The following is a 17,734-nucleotide window of genomic DNA, read 5'->3' as shown; positions in this document are numbered from 1 at the left end:
ATGGAAACGTTTTTTGTATAAACTAGTGAAACTCGATTTAGAAATAAGGTCTCACTCATTACAGGCTAGTCAAATATGACGTAGGCTTTGTAGGTCAGCTAGTTTAATTTCACAAGTTAGCATTAATTCATTATTACATACACTGAGTTTAAGGTCAGCTAATTTCTTAGGAGTGTAAGCCTACGATTAGGGAAAATCTTGTAAGAGAATACGATTTGACCTCAAGTCTTTATGAACATACATTTAAAGAAAAACTAACGCCATGTGCTTAGAATCCACATCAGTATATATTTTATGTCGTCATTCTTTGCGATTTGAAATAATGTTTATTATATATATATATATATATATATATATATATATATATATATATATATAGAGAGAGAGAGAGAGAGAGATAGATAAGAAAATGGACACCAAAGGAATGTGTAAAGTTGCTTTTTAGACTATAAGGAAATGTTATTGATCTTAAATGTATTTCATTTCTTTCAAATACGTAGAGCTAAATTCAAAATTAGATTTGAGATTAAAATTTCGAATTAACACTTTCATTTTTCAAAGTAAATTGTCACCAATTGCAGACGTTTAGTCTATATATTGAAATAATCAATATAGGCCTATTGTTTTTTATTATTCGTTAAGTCATTAGCATGATCATGATCTCACTGTCATTAGTAGAGTAGGGTTACCAGACCATTGAACGCCTAAGAAAGAAAATTAAACCTGTTAGATATAGGCTAAAGCCTTACAAAGAAGGGGGATTTAAAAAAAAAAACTAGGCTTATAATGTAATTGGCGAAATATGTCAATAGATCATAGAATGCAAATGTAAAATATGATATTTCTCAGAGGCAACAGTGTAGCCTTAAGATGTTAGAATATGGTTCTGACTGTCGAGTCAATGGGCATTATAATTCTCTCGTTGCGACTATAGGTTGACCAGCAAAAACTCTATTTCAAAAGAAAAAATTCCGAAAACTTGAGATGCTCTATTTAGTAACTGGTGTCACATGAACAGTTTTAAATGTATGAACATTTCGATCTGTTCATTGTTTACGAAGGAGGTTGTCAACAAAAACTCATCTTTATGTCTTGTATACTCTTCTTTTTTTCGTCTTCATTCTCATTTTCATGTTTGAGGTTTCAGATTAGTAATCCCATATCTGATATTAAAATAATCATCTTTTTTTGAAGTAACGCCTGTATTACATATATAACAGCACAGTGGTTTCCAGACCAGGCAGTTCTCCGTATAGTTTCGGCGCCAGAGTCTTGTTCGGGCCTTTTGATAAGAGTGTGTGCAGCTTTGAAGGACATGGTCATCATTCTCTGGCGATGCTTCACAAGGGTAGGTTTCGCTAGTCCCGACTTTAAGCGTCCGGAAGATATATGTTGTCTCATTCTGTTGTGTCCGGTTCTGAGGCGAAATATTATGCGTTGGCTGTCTTGTAGGCTAAATGATTTCAGGATGCAGTAATGCAAGGTCAAACAACTGAACATCGATTACATGACAATTTTTTCATCTATAACCGAGTTAGTAGCTTACTGTAGAAGAATATGAAGAACGGAATTTTATTGTTTAATTATGCGTTATTAAAATAATCAACAGAGTACTAGCGAACATTTTTACATTTTAGGCCAATGCCTGCCGGACGGAGGGCATGACCTCTAAAGATGGACATGTCCTTCTTTTGCCGGACGTCTGATAACCCTATTCAAAATGAAATCAATCTGACTCATAAGCGTCTTTGTGTCTGGAATAGCCCAAAAGCATATTGATTATGGACATGTAGCAGAGGCGTAGCTAGGGCCAGCATTTGGTCAAGTGGGCTTGACCTCTTTGGGGGCCCCTGCATTTTGCGTAATATTTAATATTTAATGTAAAAAAAAAAACCTCTTCATTTGGGGGCCCCTTCAAGTGGAGGCCCGGGGGGATTTTCAAATTCTCCCCCCTCCCCTCCTTAATAGGCCTACTATTAGTAGGGACTCTACTATCTTCACATATTTTCTGCTATTTTTAATTGAACAGTAGGCTATTTTAAACAACGTCAAAATCTAGATTTATATTTAAATGCGTAATTATATAAATCAAAGCAATGCCTGCTAAAAGATGAAACTTTCTTTTTACTCTTAGTTAGACTAATACAGCGACACTTGACTTTTTAATTTTATTTATTTAGCAATAACTCAGTAAAACCATAAATAGCGCTTATACAGTATATAGTAGGCCTATACAGTAGGCCTATACTGGATGGAAACGTACGGACTCGATCTCCAACACTCTCGGATCGGCCATGGCGTGGTAAAAAACAACTCCTTTTCTCTTATAAGTAACGGTACCTGCGCCCATTAGGGTGCCATTTGGGCTATTTAGGGCTGCAATTAGGGCAAATGGGGATAACCCTAATTAAAACTGATACTGGGCCATAATGGGCATGTTTATAGGGAACAGACGTTCATTTAGAAGAGAAGATAATTATGTCCTACACGTATCCATGTGCTAATACAGTTGTGCATGTTAATTAGAGACGTAAACTCTGTTTCAGGCAATCCGTAGCCTACCATACATATGACCCTAAGGAAGATAAAACACTAGTAAGAATTTGCCCTAGCATATAGAATCTGTATGAAATAAGAACTGCAGGCTACTTGCCTTTATATTTGTGTCTTTCTGAGTATTTTATCCGGTCGGGTTTCTAATGTATTTGTATGTCATTGTTCAGCTATAGTTTTTTTTAAAGCATTATTTACTTTTTTTAGCCTACTGTTCTCTAAATTTTGTGATTTTACTAGTTTACTCTAATTAAATGTGAAAAGTCGTTTGTTGTAAATCCCATATTGCTCTATTTTGCACCGTGTCAATATTTACATAGTTTCTATTATGTTGAGGTACACTGTCTTCTCTCATAAAATACTGGCATTGCTTCAAAAAAGAAGATGATTACTTTCTACTATAGAGCTTTCATTCAATGAAAATCTCGTTTTAAATAGATCTGTCTAGCTATAAAGAGAAGAAATATATAGACCTAGACATATTTTAGATTTAAAAAATCATTTAATACTGAAATTAGTTATAATATTTTATTTTATAATATTTTATTTTATAATATAATAATTTTAAGGCTTGTCTTCGAGTCGGAAGATTAATGAGGACTGCAGTAGTCTGGCGTATTAAAAGAAAGTACTGTTATTTATCTTCATAAAGCAATGGTAATTAATGATTATTTTTTGTTTACTTAAATACTATTTGTCGCGTAAGAAAGACAAATTATATGACTTCACAACAATTGTAGGCTTTGTTTATAAGAATTTTTAAAAAAGATTTGACTGGACCATTTTATTTTGGGCTAAATGCAAACAAGGAAGTCTAGCGGGGATTATGAAAGGGGCTAGGGGAGTGAAATCATACGAACGAATGGAAAATGGCGGACATTGATCATTGGATAGAAGTAGCAAAGCAGTGCAAATATTTACCCGAAAATGATTTAAAAGTAAGTAGGTATAGATTATAAATGCACCTAATAGATCTAGGCCAAAGATTTAGATCTAAACATATGCTTTAGAAAGTCCTAGAATCTATATGTAGATCTAGACTACAGGCCAAACAGAGTGTGAGAGACGTCTCGACTCACTTAGTAGTTAGTTAGTAGATCTAGTCACTTCTCAGATTCACTCTCTGACTTGAGAGACTCAACTCAAAAGACTTCAAAGTCTACTCTTCTCTCTATATAGTGTCTACTGACTGTTCGACTCAAGACATTATACATAAATATTTCCAGGCTAAGCACTTCTCTTCCAAAAAGTTCCTAACAAATAAACTAATTAACTCATTGAGTGTGGTGTTATTGTGTTATTTTCAAATTTTGTAAAAAAAATGCTACTTTTTTTAGAAAAACTTTTTTTTCTTCCTAATAATAATATGACAAAAACAAACATTTGTAAAACTGTCATGGAATCCACATATTGATGAAACTACAAAAAAATCAAACAAAGCATTAGGATTTATTAAAAGAAATTTCTATAAATCAAATAAGAAAATAAAACTAAAATGTTATTTAACCTTGGTTAGGCCAATAATAGAATATGCATCCTCTGTTTGGGACCCCTCAACTCAAGAAAACATTAAGAAACTAGAACAGACACAAAATAGAGCAGTGCGATTCATAACAAACGAATATTCACATTTGACTAGAGTAACACCTTTTGTAAAATCACTAAATTTAGAAAGCCTTCAGGACAGAAGGCTCAAAAGTAAAGTAGCAATAATACATAAAACACTGAACCATAATCTTCAAATACAAAAACAAAATTTAATAAAATACTCTGAAAGACACAAAGATAAAGGCACATTCCTCGTCCCATATGCTAGAACAAATTGGTACAAATACTCCTTCTTCCCTAGTGCTATTAGAGCATGGAATGGGTTGCCTGAGCTAGCCAGGAAAACCAGTGACTTGGCAGAATTTAAGTCATTGGTTAATATGCATGACTAAATGCATGACGCGTAGGACGTAATCATCTTCTTTTTTGAAGTAACTTCTGTATTATATAAGATAAGATAAGTACTAATGAAGCTATAGTAAAATTTTTGGTATCAAATTAAAGGTAAATGAATGGAGAGTTTGAAAATGTAAACAACTTTTTATTTAAATATAAGATACAAATTATAATCTAAATAATATGACATTATATTTATAACAAACAAAATGGATGCCTTAGACTTATTACTTGTGAGACCTAAATCTAGATTTTCATCTTTGCATTACTGTTGAAACAGCATATTAGAATACTTACAGCTTTATCAAAAAGAATAGTCATAAAACAGTCAATAAAATATGATGAATTACTGATTATATTATTAATTTTACCTGACGTTCTAGTCAGCCAAAAAGGGAAAGTTATTGCACTTTTTATGACTAGCAATAGCAATAGATACCAGCACAAAAACTATCAATCAAATGTATTGAAATATTATGTACATGTGAATCAATGGGATTTAGAATCTATATTTCTCTTACTTTTAATTGCCTAAGACATCTTTGATTCTAATACCACACCAGTGCAAGATATAGGCTAGCAAGAGATCCAAGCGTAGATCTCAAAATAGACGAAGGACAACACCAATTCTAATTCAGTTTACCTAAGATCTAGACCTAGATTTTCATTATTACTGTTCATTTGTGATAAATAATGAATGTAGAATAATTTTTTATTTCACTTTTATTTACCAGTATTTATTTTACTTACAAGTCAGAGTGCAATATGAACAAATTGAAAGCCTTGGCGATGATGATTTTTACAAATAAACAATACTAAAAAAATGCTAACAAAATAATAAGCAAAAAATGCCTAGCATGGATAATTAGTGGGTGTAGATCTACCATTTCTGTTGTTTTCAATTATGGCGGAAAACAGATTGAGCTTTCAACATTCTACTTTTAGGACCATTTTTTTGACTAATTTCAAATTAGCTATTATTGACATAGTAGATATCAATTTTATTGCCCAAGAATAGAGGAATTCAAAAAAATTAAAATCAGAAGCAACAGACAATTATTTAACTTGAAAAAATGAGGTCAAACACACTTACCCCTAATAATGAAAAATTCATCACTAACAGAAGATATGTCTAAAAATCCATGAATTTCACAAATTCACAGTATTATTAACAGAAAAATGTGTCACAAAGTAAAGTATTTTTATAGAACATTTGAAAAATAAAATAAAAACTAATTTCTTAAAACATTTATGCCTGTTAATTAACCTCCCCAGACCCCACCCCCTCAGTAAAAAAAAATGGTTGCAAATGATACTTCATCATCATCCTGAAAAACAAAACCAGTATCAGTTTCGACATATTTATATACATTAGTCATAGTCGCCTTAGATCTAGAGATCTAGCTAGATGTAGAGATAAAAGCTTAGATCTAGTCAATCTTGATCTACATTCCAGACCTAGCCTTAGCCACCCTTAGACAATACTAGATCTGGATCTAAATAGTAAATACTAATAATATCCAAGTCTGTTGCTAAATCTAGACCTACTGTATCTATCTAAATCTTCATTATCACTTATATCACTATTATAGAAATTCTAAGAAATATTATAAAGTTTCTTCTCTTCTCTAGTAAACATTGTGGGTGTGTCCTGGACTAGCCTAGCCATGACGTTGATTTTTGCAGATAAACAATAGAGAGAAAAAAAATCTAAAATGGGCAAAAAATGCCCACAGTGGATGATTATTGGATGAAGATCTAATATATCTGTTCTTTTTATTTGTTCTAGGCTTAGATCTAGAGACAATAGCTTAGGTCTAGTTAATCTCGATCCACACTTTACACCTTATGACAATACTTGTTCTAGATCTAAATATTATATATATTATATAATAAATACAAATCTAGATTTATTATTTATATTATAATAAATTATCCTACACTAAATCTAAACTTACTGGATCTAATCTCGATCAAAATCACTATCTATTTGTGATAAATTATAGAATAATTATAAAGTTTCTTCAGTAGTAAACATTGTGGGTGTGTCTTGGACTACTGTAGCCAAGGCGCCATTTTTTACAAATAAAAAATCGTAAAAAATAAAATTCAAATAAAGTCTAAATAAGGCTAAAAGCTTGTTATTGCTATGTAAACATAGGATAAAGAACTCTTTTATAGAGAGAAAATAGTTCTAGCATTGTTAGTTAAAAATTTAGATTAAAAAACGCAATGAAACTAAGGTAGGGTACAAGTGTCTTTCCCAGAGACGTTCCGTGCATTTAGGGTAGTCAGACCGTCTCTGGGAAAGACGCTCCGCACCCAATGAGTTAATGTACATACACAAAACTAGATCTATATCTAAATCTATTCTATATCTTGAAAGCCATTATTTCTATTGAAGTTCAATTTTAGGTATACCCAATTTTATTTGAAGACAAATGAATTAACTAATGTCTAATCATCTAATGAGACTAATGCAATCTTATCTGAAATAGATCTATTACAATTTATTAAAATAAGCCAAGCTAGTTTGGATAAAATATAGGTCTAAGTAATGTGCAAAAATTTCCAACAAATTTTTTCAAAACAGAACAGAATTTAAAAAGAGTTTTTTTAAGAAGTTTTAGGCCTGAATGAGTCATAATACTTGTGTTTGAAGAAACAAGGCGACCCATGCCGCCTATGGAGACACTTCTGTCACATTAATTTACTACCTTCCCCCCCCCCCCCCTTCCCAGGTACCAAGGAAACAAACACCTTTATTATGGCCACAGTGACACCCACCCGTTTATGACCAAGGGATCTTCTTGTGAGCTATTTGTTGGTCAGAAAGTTGGCATCATATTTATTAGTCTCCCTGACAAACATTTGAACTAAATTGATAGTAAAAAAAAAAAGTCTGCAGAGCGCTAATTCCATTGGGCTCAAATGGGTCTTCTCTATCCAGCTCCTCACCCGTAACTCTATAAACCATGTTACCCTGAATAGACATAGTCAACACTAGATCTAGTATTAGTGTAAACTTAGATTTAGATCTAAAGCTTTCCTCAATACTGCCCTGATTTTTATTAGGGCTATCAGAGTTTGTAAATAAAATCAGAGGCAATTAGTTTGCTTTTATCAATATCACCGTCTGACCTGTTAAAATTTTCACCTTTCACTAGCTAACTTAAAAAAATCTAATACAAACAAATAAGAAAGCTGCCATATGTGTAAAAATAGTAAGAACCAATCTGGTTGGCTGATACAAACACTGGTTAGCCAATATTGTGGTTGGAAACATCGCAGCCAATAGATTGTCCGCTTCATCTTTTTTGCCAAATAGCCTTAGGTGATAGATCGTCAGTGTTGTCTTAAGAAGGTTAAGTAGAAACTTTAAGCCATTTTCTGGCGTTTAAAAAAAATGTTTTAAATCAATTTCAAACTGGCTATTATTGACATATTATAAAAATCTATATAATTTTATTTTTAATCCCCAAGAATACAGGGAAAAAAAACAGAAGCAGCAACAATTTTTTTTTTTGAAACATTAAAAAACAAAATTAGGTTGAAAATACCCCTAAAAATGAAAAAAATCCATCACTGACAGAAGCTATGTCCAATAATCCATGACTCTCACAAAGTCACAATATTATTAACAGAAAAATATGTCACAAAGTAAAAGTATATTTATGTATAAAACATCTAGATCTAGTTTTTTTTTTTTTTAAACCTGATCATCGTGCTTAATAACAAACTGAGAAACAGTTTTGACAATTCTGTGAATGTTGTTGTTGTTGTTGTAGAAACTGTGTGACATGGTGTGTGAGCTGCTGTTGGAGGAGTCCAATGTACAACCTGTTCAGACACCTGTGACTGTCTGTGGAGACATCCATGGTCAGGTAAGAAGACTTGGATTCTAGAATCCACTTTGCTTTGTGTGAAGATGCTGCTATCTTCATAACTTACATGATATTATTTTTTAAAAATTGCTTTTGTGTAGCACAAAAATACCATTTCTTTTCCAATAACCTTTTTTTTTTTGTTATGACCTCTTTGATGTATTACTATTTGTAGCTAATATTTAATTTATTAGATGATTTATTGAAATAATAAAAAAAATAACTGGACTAACTACTTGTAAGTTCTTTTTTTTTTTCCCTGCTTGCTAGGGTGATTGATTTGGTTCTTTTGTACCCTCTTTCCCCCATATTATCTGTAGAAAGTCCATTAAGGTTTAAGCTTCCCCCCCCCCCCCTTTCATGACCCTTGACCTAAGGAAAGGATTTTACTCAACGGTTGGGGTTAGGATTGGCTCTTCACAGAATCCTCTGTTCGGAGATCCCTTATCAACTAGATGATCATTTAATCTCATCTGATGTTGTTGTAAGACACAACTTCTAGGTTCTCCCATCCCAATAAGACAAACAACTGAGCACATGAGAGGGTCCTCCCTATTCCTATTCTGTACTGCCACTAACTGTGAAAGAGCAGTCACCATAGTGAACTGTCCCCATGAGTAATAGTGTGGCTTATGAGACAGTTTAGCTTAACCTTTCTTACAACTCTTTTCCATGTGCAGTGCTTGTTTGCTGCAACATGATTTGAAAGCCGTTAGGAGGAAATGTTTCCTTTCCCATTAGCCTAGCTGTCTCCCCTAACGAGGGCTCCAAGATGAGTCTAGAAAAGTATCATCATCCCCTATATCCACCCTCATTGACAAATTAGCAGTACCACCCTTTCTCTCTGTTTCTTCTTCTTATGACTTAATTATTTTTCTTTCAGTTTTATGATTTAATGGAACTATTCAGAACTGGAGGAGAGATGCCCGATACTAATTATGTTTTTATGGTAAGCTATGATAATTGGTTTATGTCAATTATGTTAAGTTACTTTTTATTAGAGAGAGACTATTCTGTTTTCTTTTAAAAATTACAAACAACATTAATGATTCAAAATCATATGGTGTATGCTCCAGACTTTTGTATTGGTCCTGGGTTTGAACCCTGTCCAGTCATCCTGTTCTGTCCTGCAAAAGGTTTGTGCTAGAATGCAATAATTAGTGGGAATTGGATTGATAGGAAAAAAAACTTGATTTTTTATTAGACGTAGAGCTAAGAAAAAGAGGTGTGGGGCATAGCTTGTAGGAGCACACACATGTGGGGCAGTTAGTATAAGGTGATAAGGGCTAAGTTAAGTTAGAGTGCAGTTACTAAGATCCATCCAGTTTTAAAACACTGTTTTTTGAAAATAATTGCTTGCAAAATTGTTTTTTATATGTTTGAAAAGGAATTCAACAAGAAAATATTTCTTTCTTAGATCTAGGAGTCAGATTTACATTGCAGCATTGTATGGGCTTTAATTTGTTCATCAAATATCCCTCTAGAATTAGTTAGGACATTACCAATTATAATTCTCTCTCTGAAGACATTTTTAAAGACAATATTGGTTGGAAATATCAGAACTTTGTATATCCCGGATATTTCTTAAATCCAGATTTCTTTTTGTTGATCTCTACAGAAAACTAGAACAATTTTTCAGTTTAATAGAAAATATAAAAGTGAACTACCCCTTTCAGACCTGACCATCTGTAGGGGAAATGATGTTAAGGTCATCTGCGTCTTTGGCCCTCAGTTAACAAGTTGAAGTGTACCATGTGGCTAGCACAGCAACAAACTGTTTTTATTTTCCCCAACTAATGTCAGGTACTCAATAGAGTTGGGTGCACTAAAGGGTTCCTAAAAATCCCAGTCTTCACAGAGATTTGAACCAGAGACCACCTGGTTTAAAAGCTCAGTTTAAAAATGTAAAAAAAAAATTACTAGGCCTAATTTATTACATAAAACCTAATATTTTATACGTGTGAATGTCTATATTGTCATTCCTTATTACAACTATTATATTATGAAATTCTTGCCCATGACAATTTGCTCCCTTTATAATGTTTTAAAATCAGAACTGTATCTTCTTACTTTATGTTAGCATTATCTCTCTGTTTGATTTATCCTATTGATAGAAAATCTGTAGACTAAGTTGGCCACAACACATCTTTGCTGAGTCCTTTATTGCTATAGATGCATCATTTTTTTGTTAATGTTTGTTTTCAGGGTGATTTTGTAGACCGAGGATACTTTAGTCTAGAAACCTTCACACTTCTACTCACACTGAAAGCCAAGTAAGCTTTTTTACTATTGTGATCTGCATAAAAATAACCAGTAGAAGAATTGAAGTTCTAGTCCTATAATTATTTCAAAGAAATGCTGCAGTGTACAAAGGAGATTCCCCAGGGTAGTGATGGGCCATTGATTAATATGGGAGTCAGATATGAATGAGCTCATTTAATGTGTTGCATAAGTTACACTTCTAGACACAAATGAGTTGTTCATAAGTTGATTTTTGATAGGAATGAGTTACTTTTCCATTCGTTGCTGCAGGGTTTTGTGATAAGTGCTCTTTGGCTGTCATCTTGATAGTCAGTTTTTAAATCCTTGTGTTTTGGACTAGGATGTAATACAATTCTTAAAGAATATTTGTAAAAAAAAAAAAAAAAAAAATCATGATATAAATAAGTTACTCTTTAATGCTGTCCAAATGAATGATCCAATAGAATGTCTTGTAATGCAGTGCTATGCAAATGTCATTACCTGTGCTTGTATAATGTCTTGTCAATGCAGTGCTAATAGCAAGAGAAGGCTGTGAAACAAAACAGATACTTAGACCAGTTGTATTCATATATTTGCTTTGCACTTCCAGGTGGCCAGACAAGATTGTCTTACTCAGAGGTAATCATGAGAGTCGTCAGATAACACAGATCTATGGATTCTATGGTAAGTTTTTAAACACATTGCTGTCTGGGTTAGAAGTATTTATATTTATCTTCATCAGCTTTCAATGTATATTTTATTGACATGAGAGTGAATGTATCTTTCATTGGCATGAAAGTGAATATCTTTCAATGACATGGGAGTGACAGAATGGATTAATGTTGTCTATATAAATGTCTAGAAAACTAGAGTCCATTATGGCTCGATGGTAAGGGAAACGTTGTCAAGAGGCTAAATAGGCTTGAACTTGGCTTAGCTACCAATGAATGGGGCTTGAGGTTTGACAAACGAGATTGGACCGTAGCACTCTGAGCATGCTATAGGCGTGGAAGTAGTGCTATATAAAAAGAATCATTTATTTATTTATTTAAGGCACTTGACTTCCGAATTGAGTGGAAGGAATATTGATTTTGAATCCCTTTGGAGATAAGGATTTTGAACTTTTGTATTTGTGGGACCCCTGAGTCCACCCAAGTCTAATGGTTACCTTACAGACATTGATGAAAAATAGGCAGTTGCTCGTGCTTGCCACTTGACTCCTTTGTTAATCATTTACCATTGAAACAAATGAACTTTATATCAGTTGCATCTATAGATAGCAAGGTCTGAAAGCTGCCCCCCCCCCCCTCCTTTTTCCCTTCTACTACAACAGGGGTTCTCAACCTGTGGGTCGCGACCCCCCTTGAGGGTCGAATGACGATTTGCCAGGCGTCGCCTAAGACCATCGAAAATTGTCTACTCTTCTATTGCTGTATCTGTGTGTGTGTGGGGGGGGGTCGCGGCAGAGTGGTGGATTTTAAAAAGGGGTCGCCGAGCATAAAAGGTTGAGAACTGCTGTACTACAAGAATATAAAAACTGAAATGTGTTAATGTGTTGATTCAATGTGCAAGGGACTGTATTGACAATGAAAGTCTACTTATTTCAACTCAATGTAACTAAGGAGACCCAGCCTGTTGTTTCTTTAGTCACTTTTATTCTCAGAGACTAGAATCAACTCCATAGCAAATGTAAAGTTGCATACATACATTTATATGTCTGAGTTTCCACATATTGAAAGACATTCAAATCATCACAAGAAAACGTTTACAATTTAAATTATTCTTGATTTCCATGTTCCTTTCAGTTGACCTTTATTCTGCTTGTTAAGAAAAAGATGAAGTGTTTTTGCTGATGAATGTTTGTGAGACCTTTTTAAAACTCTGAATAAACACTGGCTTTTGTGTAGATCAGCGCTCCAGGATTAGTTTTCATGCCATTCTTCATGGTCAAGGCCTGACCAAAAACATAGCCAGACTTTTATGACAATGCTGTCTAAAAATAAAATTCTCTTATTTTCCAGCACCACTGTAAATCTTGGAAACAAAATGGCAGTGTGATAGATATGTTGAATTCGCTATAATATTTTGTTTACATCATAATATTTTAAAACATTATTTACATTTTTTAGATAAACTTAAAAGTCTATTTGCTAATTTTTGGCCTGCTGTGATGACTTTAAAATGTCATCCTCTTTGAAACAGGCAACAGAGTTATTTTGTTTCAACAAGTTAGTTAAATTTTTTGTAACTCTTTAACCAAAGTTTAAGGTGCTTTTTTGTGTTTGCTATGTACATATTCATGTTACTTCACAGATGAATGCCAGTCAAAGTATGGCAACGCTAATGCCTGGAGATATTGTTGTCGTGTCTTTGATCTTCTCACCATAGCAGCTGTAAGTTATTCCAATGATTTGTTTGTTAGTTTATGTAGATTTATGCTGATGACTTTTGGTAAATAGCCTAATTTCTGTCAAGCAATTATTTATATTTTTATTATTGAGTGTTCTTTTGCACTGTTACTTTTCGTACTAGTATTTTGGTTGTGCTTTGATAAATATTTATCAAACTTCTGGCATGCAACAGACAGTCGGTTAGCTCGGATCTTAAGAGTAGTAGTAGATTCAGCAACAATATCTGTTTCATCAAATGTTATTAGCTGAGACTAACTCCAACATTTATTGTCTTTTAAATTCAATTTCTAGGACTTGTTTTCTTTTATTATACGCTTATTTATCTGTAGCACTATTGGACAAAAACAAGTTACACTGAAAAAAGTCTCAATCTCATCATGAAAATAAGGCTAGGAGGCACACTGATCAATATGAACAGTTTGGAAACATAACAAAAAAAGGAGACAACCAGACTAATAATCCTCTAATTTTATAGCCATAAAGTCCAAAATTATTACAATTGAATTGGCTTATAGAATAAGCAAATCTAGATCAGTTTTGGTTTTCTTTATCTAGAGCCTGGCTTTCTCAACAGTATTTATATCATTTTCCTGTTAGTACAATCATTAACTGAAGTTTAATTATTACAAGGGAAGTATTTCAGGCCAAAGTAACAGCAGCTGAAATAAGATTGTCATTTTTTTAATACTTAGGAAGAAATCTGGTGTTGTTTTGTAACCAAAAAAACACAAAAAAATTAAGTATTAAGTGGAGTACCGTACATTATGGAAAAGTGGCAAGCCAAGAAAATATTGCATTAGTTGCCATCTGCTTGTGACCTGTCTGTTAAAACAATAGTTGGGCAAGCTGGGAGCAATGTTGACATCATAGAAGGGCTCCCGTTCAAACCTTCTAGCTAGTCTTTTAGTGGCAGATAACAATATAGAGTCTGGGACCAGTGGAGCACTGAGACTTGGAAGAACATGACTTAAAGTTGCTTTTTATCTTATAAATTGCAGAAATTCTTTTAAAAAAAGATTGTTTCATATGTGTTTAATTAGAAATTAAAATCTAGTAATTCATTATTTTGCCTGGATAATTCTGTCAAGAGCATTCCATCTTGAGTTGATGGATCCTTAAACAGAGAACTCATGACCTACTATTGGTCTAACTAAGATTTAATAACATTTTTAGTTTTATCTTCTGGTAGGAATTTCTTTGAATAAAAAAGAATATAATACAGACTTGCTTTACATAGGAATAAGTTCAGATGCATAAATGATTTGCGAGATTGTATAGAATAAAAATTACTTCCAGATTATTGATGAAGTGATATTGTGTGTGCATGGGGGACTGTCTCCAGACATCAAGACCATTGATCAAATTAGAACCATAGAAAGAAATCAAGAGATACCTCACAAAGGTGCTTTCTGTGGTAAGTTCTTCTGTTCTGGTCAGTGAACTTGAATAGGAACACACTTTCTTTGTTGACTGTAACCTTAAAGTTCTCATCATGTCAGCGGTTTAAATAGTTTAAAATAATATTTTATAGAAGTGAGGTTAGCTGGATTGCAAATATGTCCAAACCTTTTGTTGAAAGTTTCTGAGAATAGAAATGATCTCATTCTTCTCATTTCATCTCTTTCAGTGACATTCTTTTATGTTGTCTTCCCATCGCTTTCTCTGTCTTTCTATTCTTCTCAAAACTTTTGTCCCTTTTATTACATGTTTATGTTATAAGACCTTAGTCTCACATCAAAGAAACGTAAAATAGAAATCCCTTACTCAAGAAGTTATCAATTAATAATAATCCAAAATAAATAGATTTGTGGCAAAAATTCCATAGAGTTAAGGAAAGCATGTATAAATTGAAAGCAGTTAAATTTTAAGATCCATGGTAAGGCATGTCCTTAGGTTACCTAGTACCAATATATTTTCACTGTGCATAGATTTCTGTTCTTGTCATGCTTCAGTTTTTCTGTCTATGTGAATCTGAAGGCTTTTCACATTTCATAGGGTTTGACCAATTTTAATTTCTTTATCAACTTGAGAAGTCAAAATGTGGACACTGCTTGTGAAAACTTTGTTTCGTATTGACTAAATCAAATAGACCTCTCTGGTTGTCATTCACAGACTTGGTTTGGTCAGACCCGGAAGATGTTGACTCGTGGGCCATGAGCCCTCGTGGAGCTGGTTGGTTGTTTGGAGCAAAGGTCACAAATGAGGTAAGTATGAATATATACGTCTTGAAAAATTAGTTTTGTTTCTAGAAAGTTAATTGTTTTAGTCCTTTATCTTCTGCTGAGCATGTGAAATCAAATTAATAAATGAATTTTTTTTTCTACAGTTTGTAACACTGAACAGTTTAAAGTTGATATGTCGGGCACATCAATTAGTAAATGAAGGTTAGAATTAGTTTTAAAATCTAGTTGGTTTGTTTGTTTGTTTTTCAGACATCTATAAAAGCAGATTATCATTCAATTAATAAGTTCTTTGAATTTATTCTTGAACAAACAGCCAAGAAAACTCTGTAACTCTTTGAACAGCTTTATTATGACACGAACATGCACATAGTATTTAATGTCCAACACTCACTCCAAACCTCTAACTCTAAGATACAAGAGTTCAAATACATTTTAGGTCTACCAGTTCATTAGCATAGTTACTCATTCAATTAACTATAGGGCACATACAAACAACATCCTTAATGTTCATGCTAACAGTGTCTCTCCTTAGGACCAAGTTACTTCAATTTACATACAGTAAAAATGTAAACATCCCTATCTATCTGAACTAATTCACAATGATCTCTATTAGTGAAAACCATTTCATTTTTTTTAAACATTTCCACATTGACTTTCTTGTTTATCACTTGAATATATTCCCATTGGCTTTCTTGTTTATCACTTGAATATATTCCCATTGGCTTTCTTGTTTATCACTTGAATATTTTCCCATTGACTTTCTTGTTTATCACTTGAATATATTCCCATTGGCTTTCTTGTTCAACATTTTCCCGATTGACTGAATCCTTCAATGTTTAGTTCCACTGACTCAATCAATATTTACTCACTCTCTTCTCAGGTTACAAGTTCATGTTTGATGAAAAGCTGGTCACTGTTTGGTCAGCACCCAACTATTGCTATCGCTGCGGTAACATTGCTGCTGTCCTGTCTTTCTCCGACCCTGACCACAGAGAAGCCAAGCTGTTCCGAGCTGTTCCAGACAGTGAAAGGGTTATCCCCCCGAGGAATCAAACACCTTACTTTTTATAGATATTGTTATTATGTTTTTAATGTTCTTTAATATTTATTGTATTTTCAAGAAAGGCTAAAAATAAATTCCAAAACATTGATACTTAAAATTTGGTTTAGATACTTTAAATACAAAAAAATATCAGGCTTAGTCAACTTAATCTGATTCTGTACCTGCCTTCAGGGGCTAATAAAAGTTTGGTCTTCTGCTGGCACATTGCTAGAGTAAAAAAATGTTTATGATATTAGAGACTTAAAACATATTGAAGTATGGATGTAACTGTCTTGATCACTGTGAATAAGGATATTACCAGTATTTTTTTTTGTTACAGCCATATCTAGTTTCAAATGAAATGGCAGATCAATAATTGATGTATATTTTTAAGCTCCAAAGGGTAGTGTCACATTCTACTGAAAAGTTTGTAACATGTTTTTTTTTTGTTTTAAATCCTAATGTTCATTATAAGCTCATCAAATTAAATCCAGAATGAGGCTTCTCTGTTTGTTAACTATGATTTATTATATTGACTGGCCATTAAACATCAACATTTCAAGAATGTGTCAGTAAAACATCGGCATATTTTGTTATTATGCAAGTAGTAAAGATGGCCCATGGTTCAATAGAGTGGCATATGGGCCGAACAATGAACAGACATCTTTCATATAGCTTACATGCTATATGAAGTCACAATGATTTCAGCTTTCAACAGATTTGAACTTAAGATCCTCAGTCTGGCACTTTACTCAACTATGACCTCCAACATGGGAATATAAACTAATAGCATTTTTTTTTATTAAGAGACTGCAGGATTAAAAACTTCTAATTAATGTTTATGGTACATGCTCAATTGTAAAAGAATTTTTTTTTTATTATTATTGAATAGCTTCAATCAAAGTTTAATAATGTCCCACAGAGAGGGGTTTTTTTTGGAAAATATTTAACACAGAAGTCCCAGGCAAATAATAAAAATAATCTTTATTATCCATAAGGAAAGTTCTAAATACTTACTGAATCTGATGTTTTATGCACAAATACAAACACAAAATTAAAATGTGTATATAAAGTTTGACTTAAAATTTAAAATTTCTTTCAAGGGAGTTCATTCCATTTGGAGCAATATGTACTTTGTATTTTATTCTTGTTTGTTTTTTAAGACATCAACAAAATGTCTGTCTGTGGAACTTTGGTTTCATACTTTAGGAAATGCTTGATATGGTTTTATGCAATGATTTAAGAAAAATACAGAGACTTAAACTCAGACTTTGCCAGATGAAATACATTGACTGTAGTTCAAAAGCAGATGGTCAATAGCATTACATACCATCTTTGTTTAATTGATGGACATTAACCCCCCTTATTATTAAAGTGTAAATGGTTGTAAATTTCCAACACACATGTTAAAAGTTACAATGTAAATATCTTTTTTAGCTTTACAGAATAAAAAATATTGAACAGAACAATCTGCAT

General features: G+C 33.0%; 1 protein-coding gene across 1 annotated transcript; it reads left to right on the top strand.

Moving 5' to 3' along the window:
- Positions 1 to 3,372: 3,372 nt before the first annotated feature.
- LOC106069105 (serine/threonine-protein phosphatase 6 catalytic subunit) lies at positions 3,373 to 17,729 on the top strand. The gene is made up of 10 exons (XM_056014135.1): positions 3,373 to 3,491; positions 8,286 to 8,381; positions 9,265 to 9,330; positions 10,587 to 10,654; positions 11,233 to 11,306; positions 12,936 to 13,015; positions 14,330 to 14,447; positions 15,146 to 15,237; positions 15,360 to 15,417; positions 16,097 to 17,729. Exons 1-10 carry the CDS (start codon positions 3,423 to 3,425, stop codon positions 16,285 to 16,287), a joined length of 912 nt encoding a protein of 303 aa, XP_055870110.1. The 5' UTR covers positions 3,373 to 3,422; the 3' UTR covers positions 16,288 to 17,729.
- The last annotated feature ends 5 nt before the right edge of the window (positions 17,730 to 17,734 follow it).

This window comes from Biomphalaria glabrata, chromosome 16 (assembly GCF_947242115.1).
Source record: "Biomphalaria glabrata chromosome 16, xgBioGlab47.1, whole genome shotgun sequence".
Lineage (NCBI taxonomy): Eukaryota > Metazoa > Mollusca > Gastropoda > Planorbidae > Biomphalaria > Biomphalaria glabrata.
This window is presented reverse-complemented; position numbering and strand designations above follow the sequence as displayed.

What these genes read in the sequence shown, in the direction of transcription:
- LOC106069105 (XM_056014135.1), top strand. Translation starts at nt 3,423, where the DNA reads ATGGCGGACATTGATCATTGGATAGAAGTAGCAAAGCAGTGCAAATAT. An exon ending in GTGGAGACATCCATGGTCAG is followed by an intron (nt 8,382 to 9,264) that starts GTAAGAAGACTT and finishes TTTTTCTTTCAG; the next exon opens with TTTTATGATTTAATGGAACT. An exon ending in ATACTAATTATGTTTTTATG is followed by an intron (nt 9,331 to 10,586) that starts GTAAGCTATGAT and finishes GTTTGTTTTCAG; the next exon opens with GGTGATTTTGTAGACCGAGG.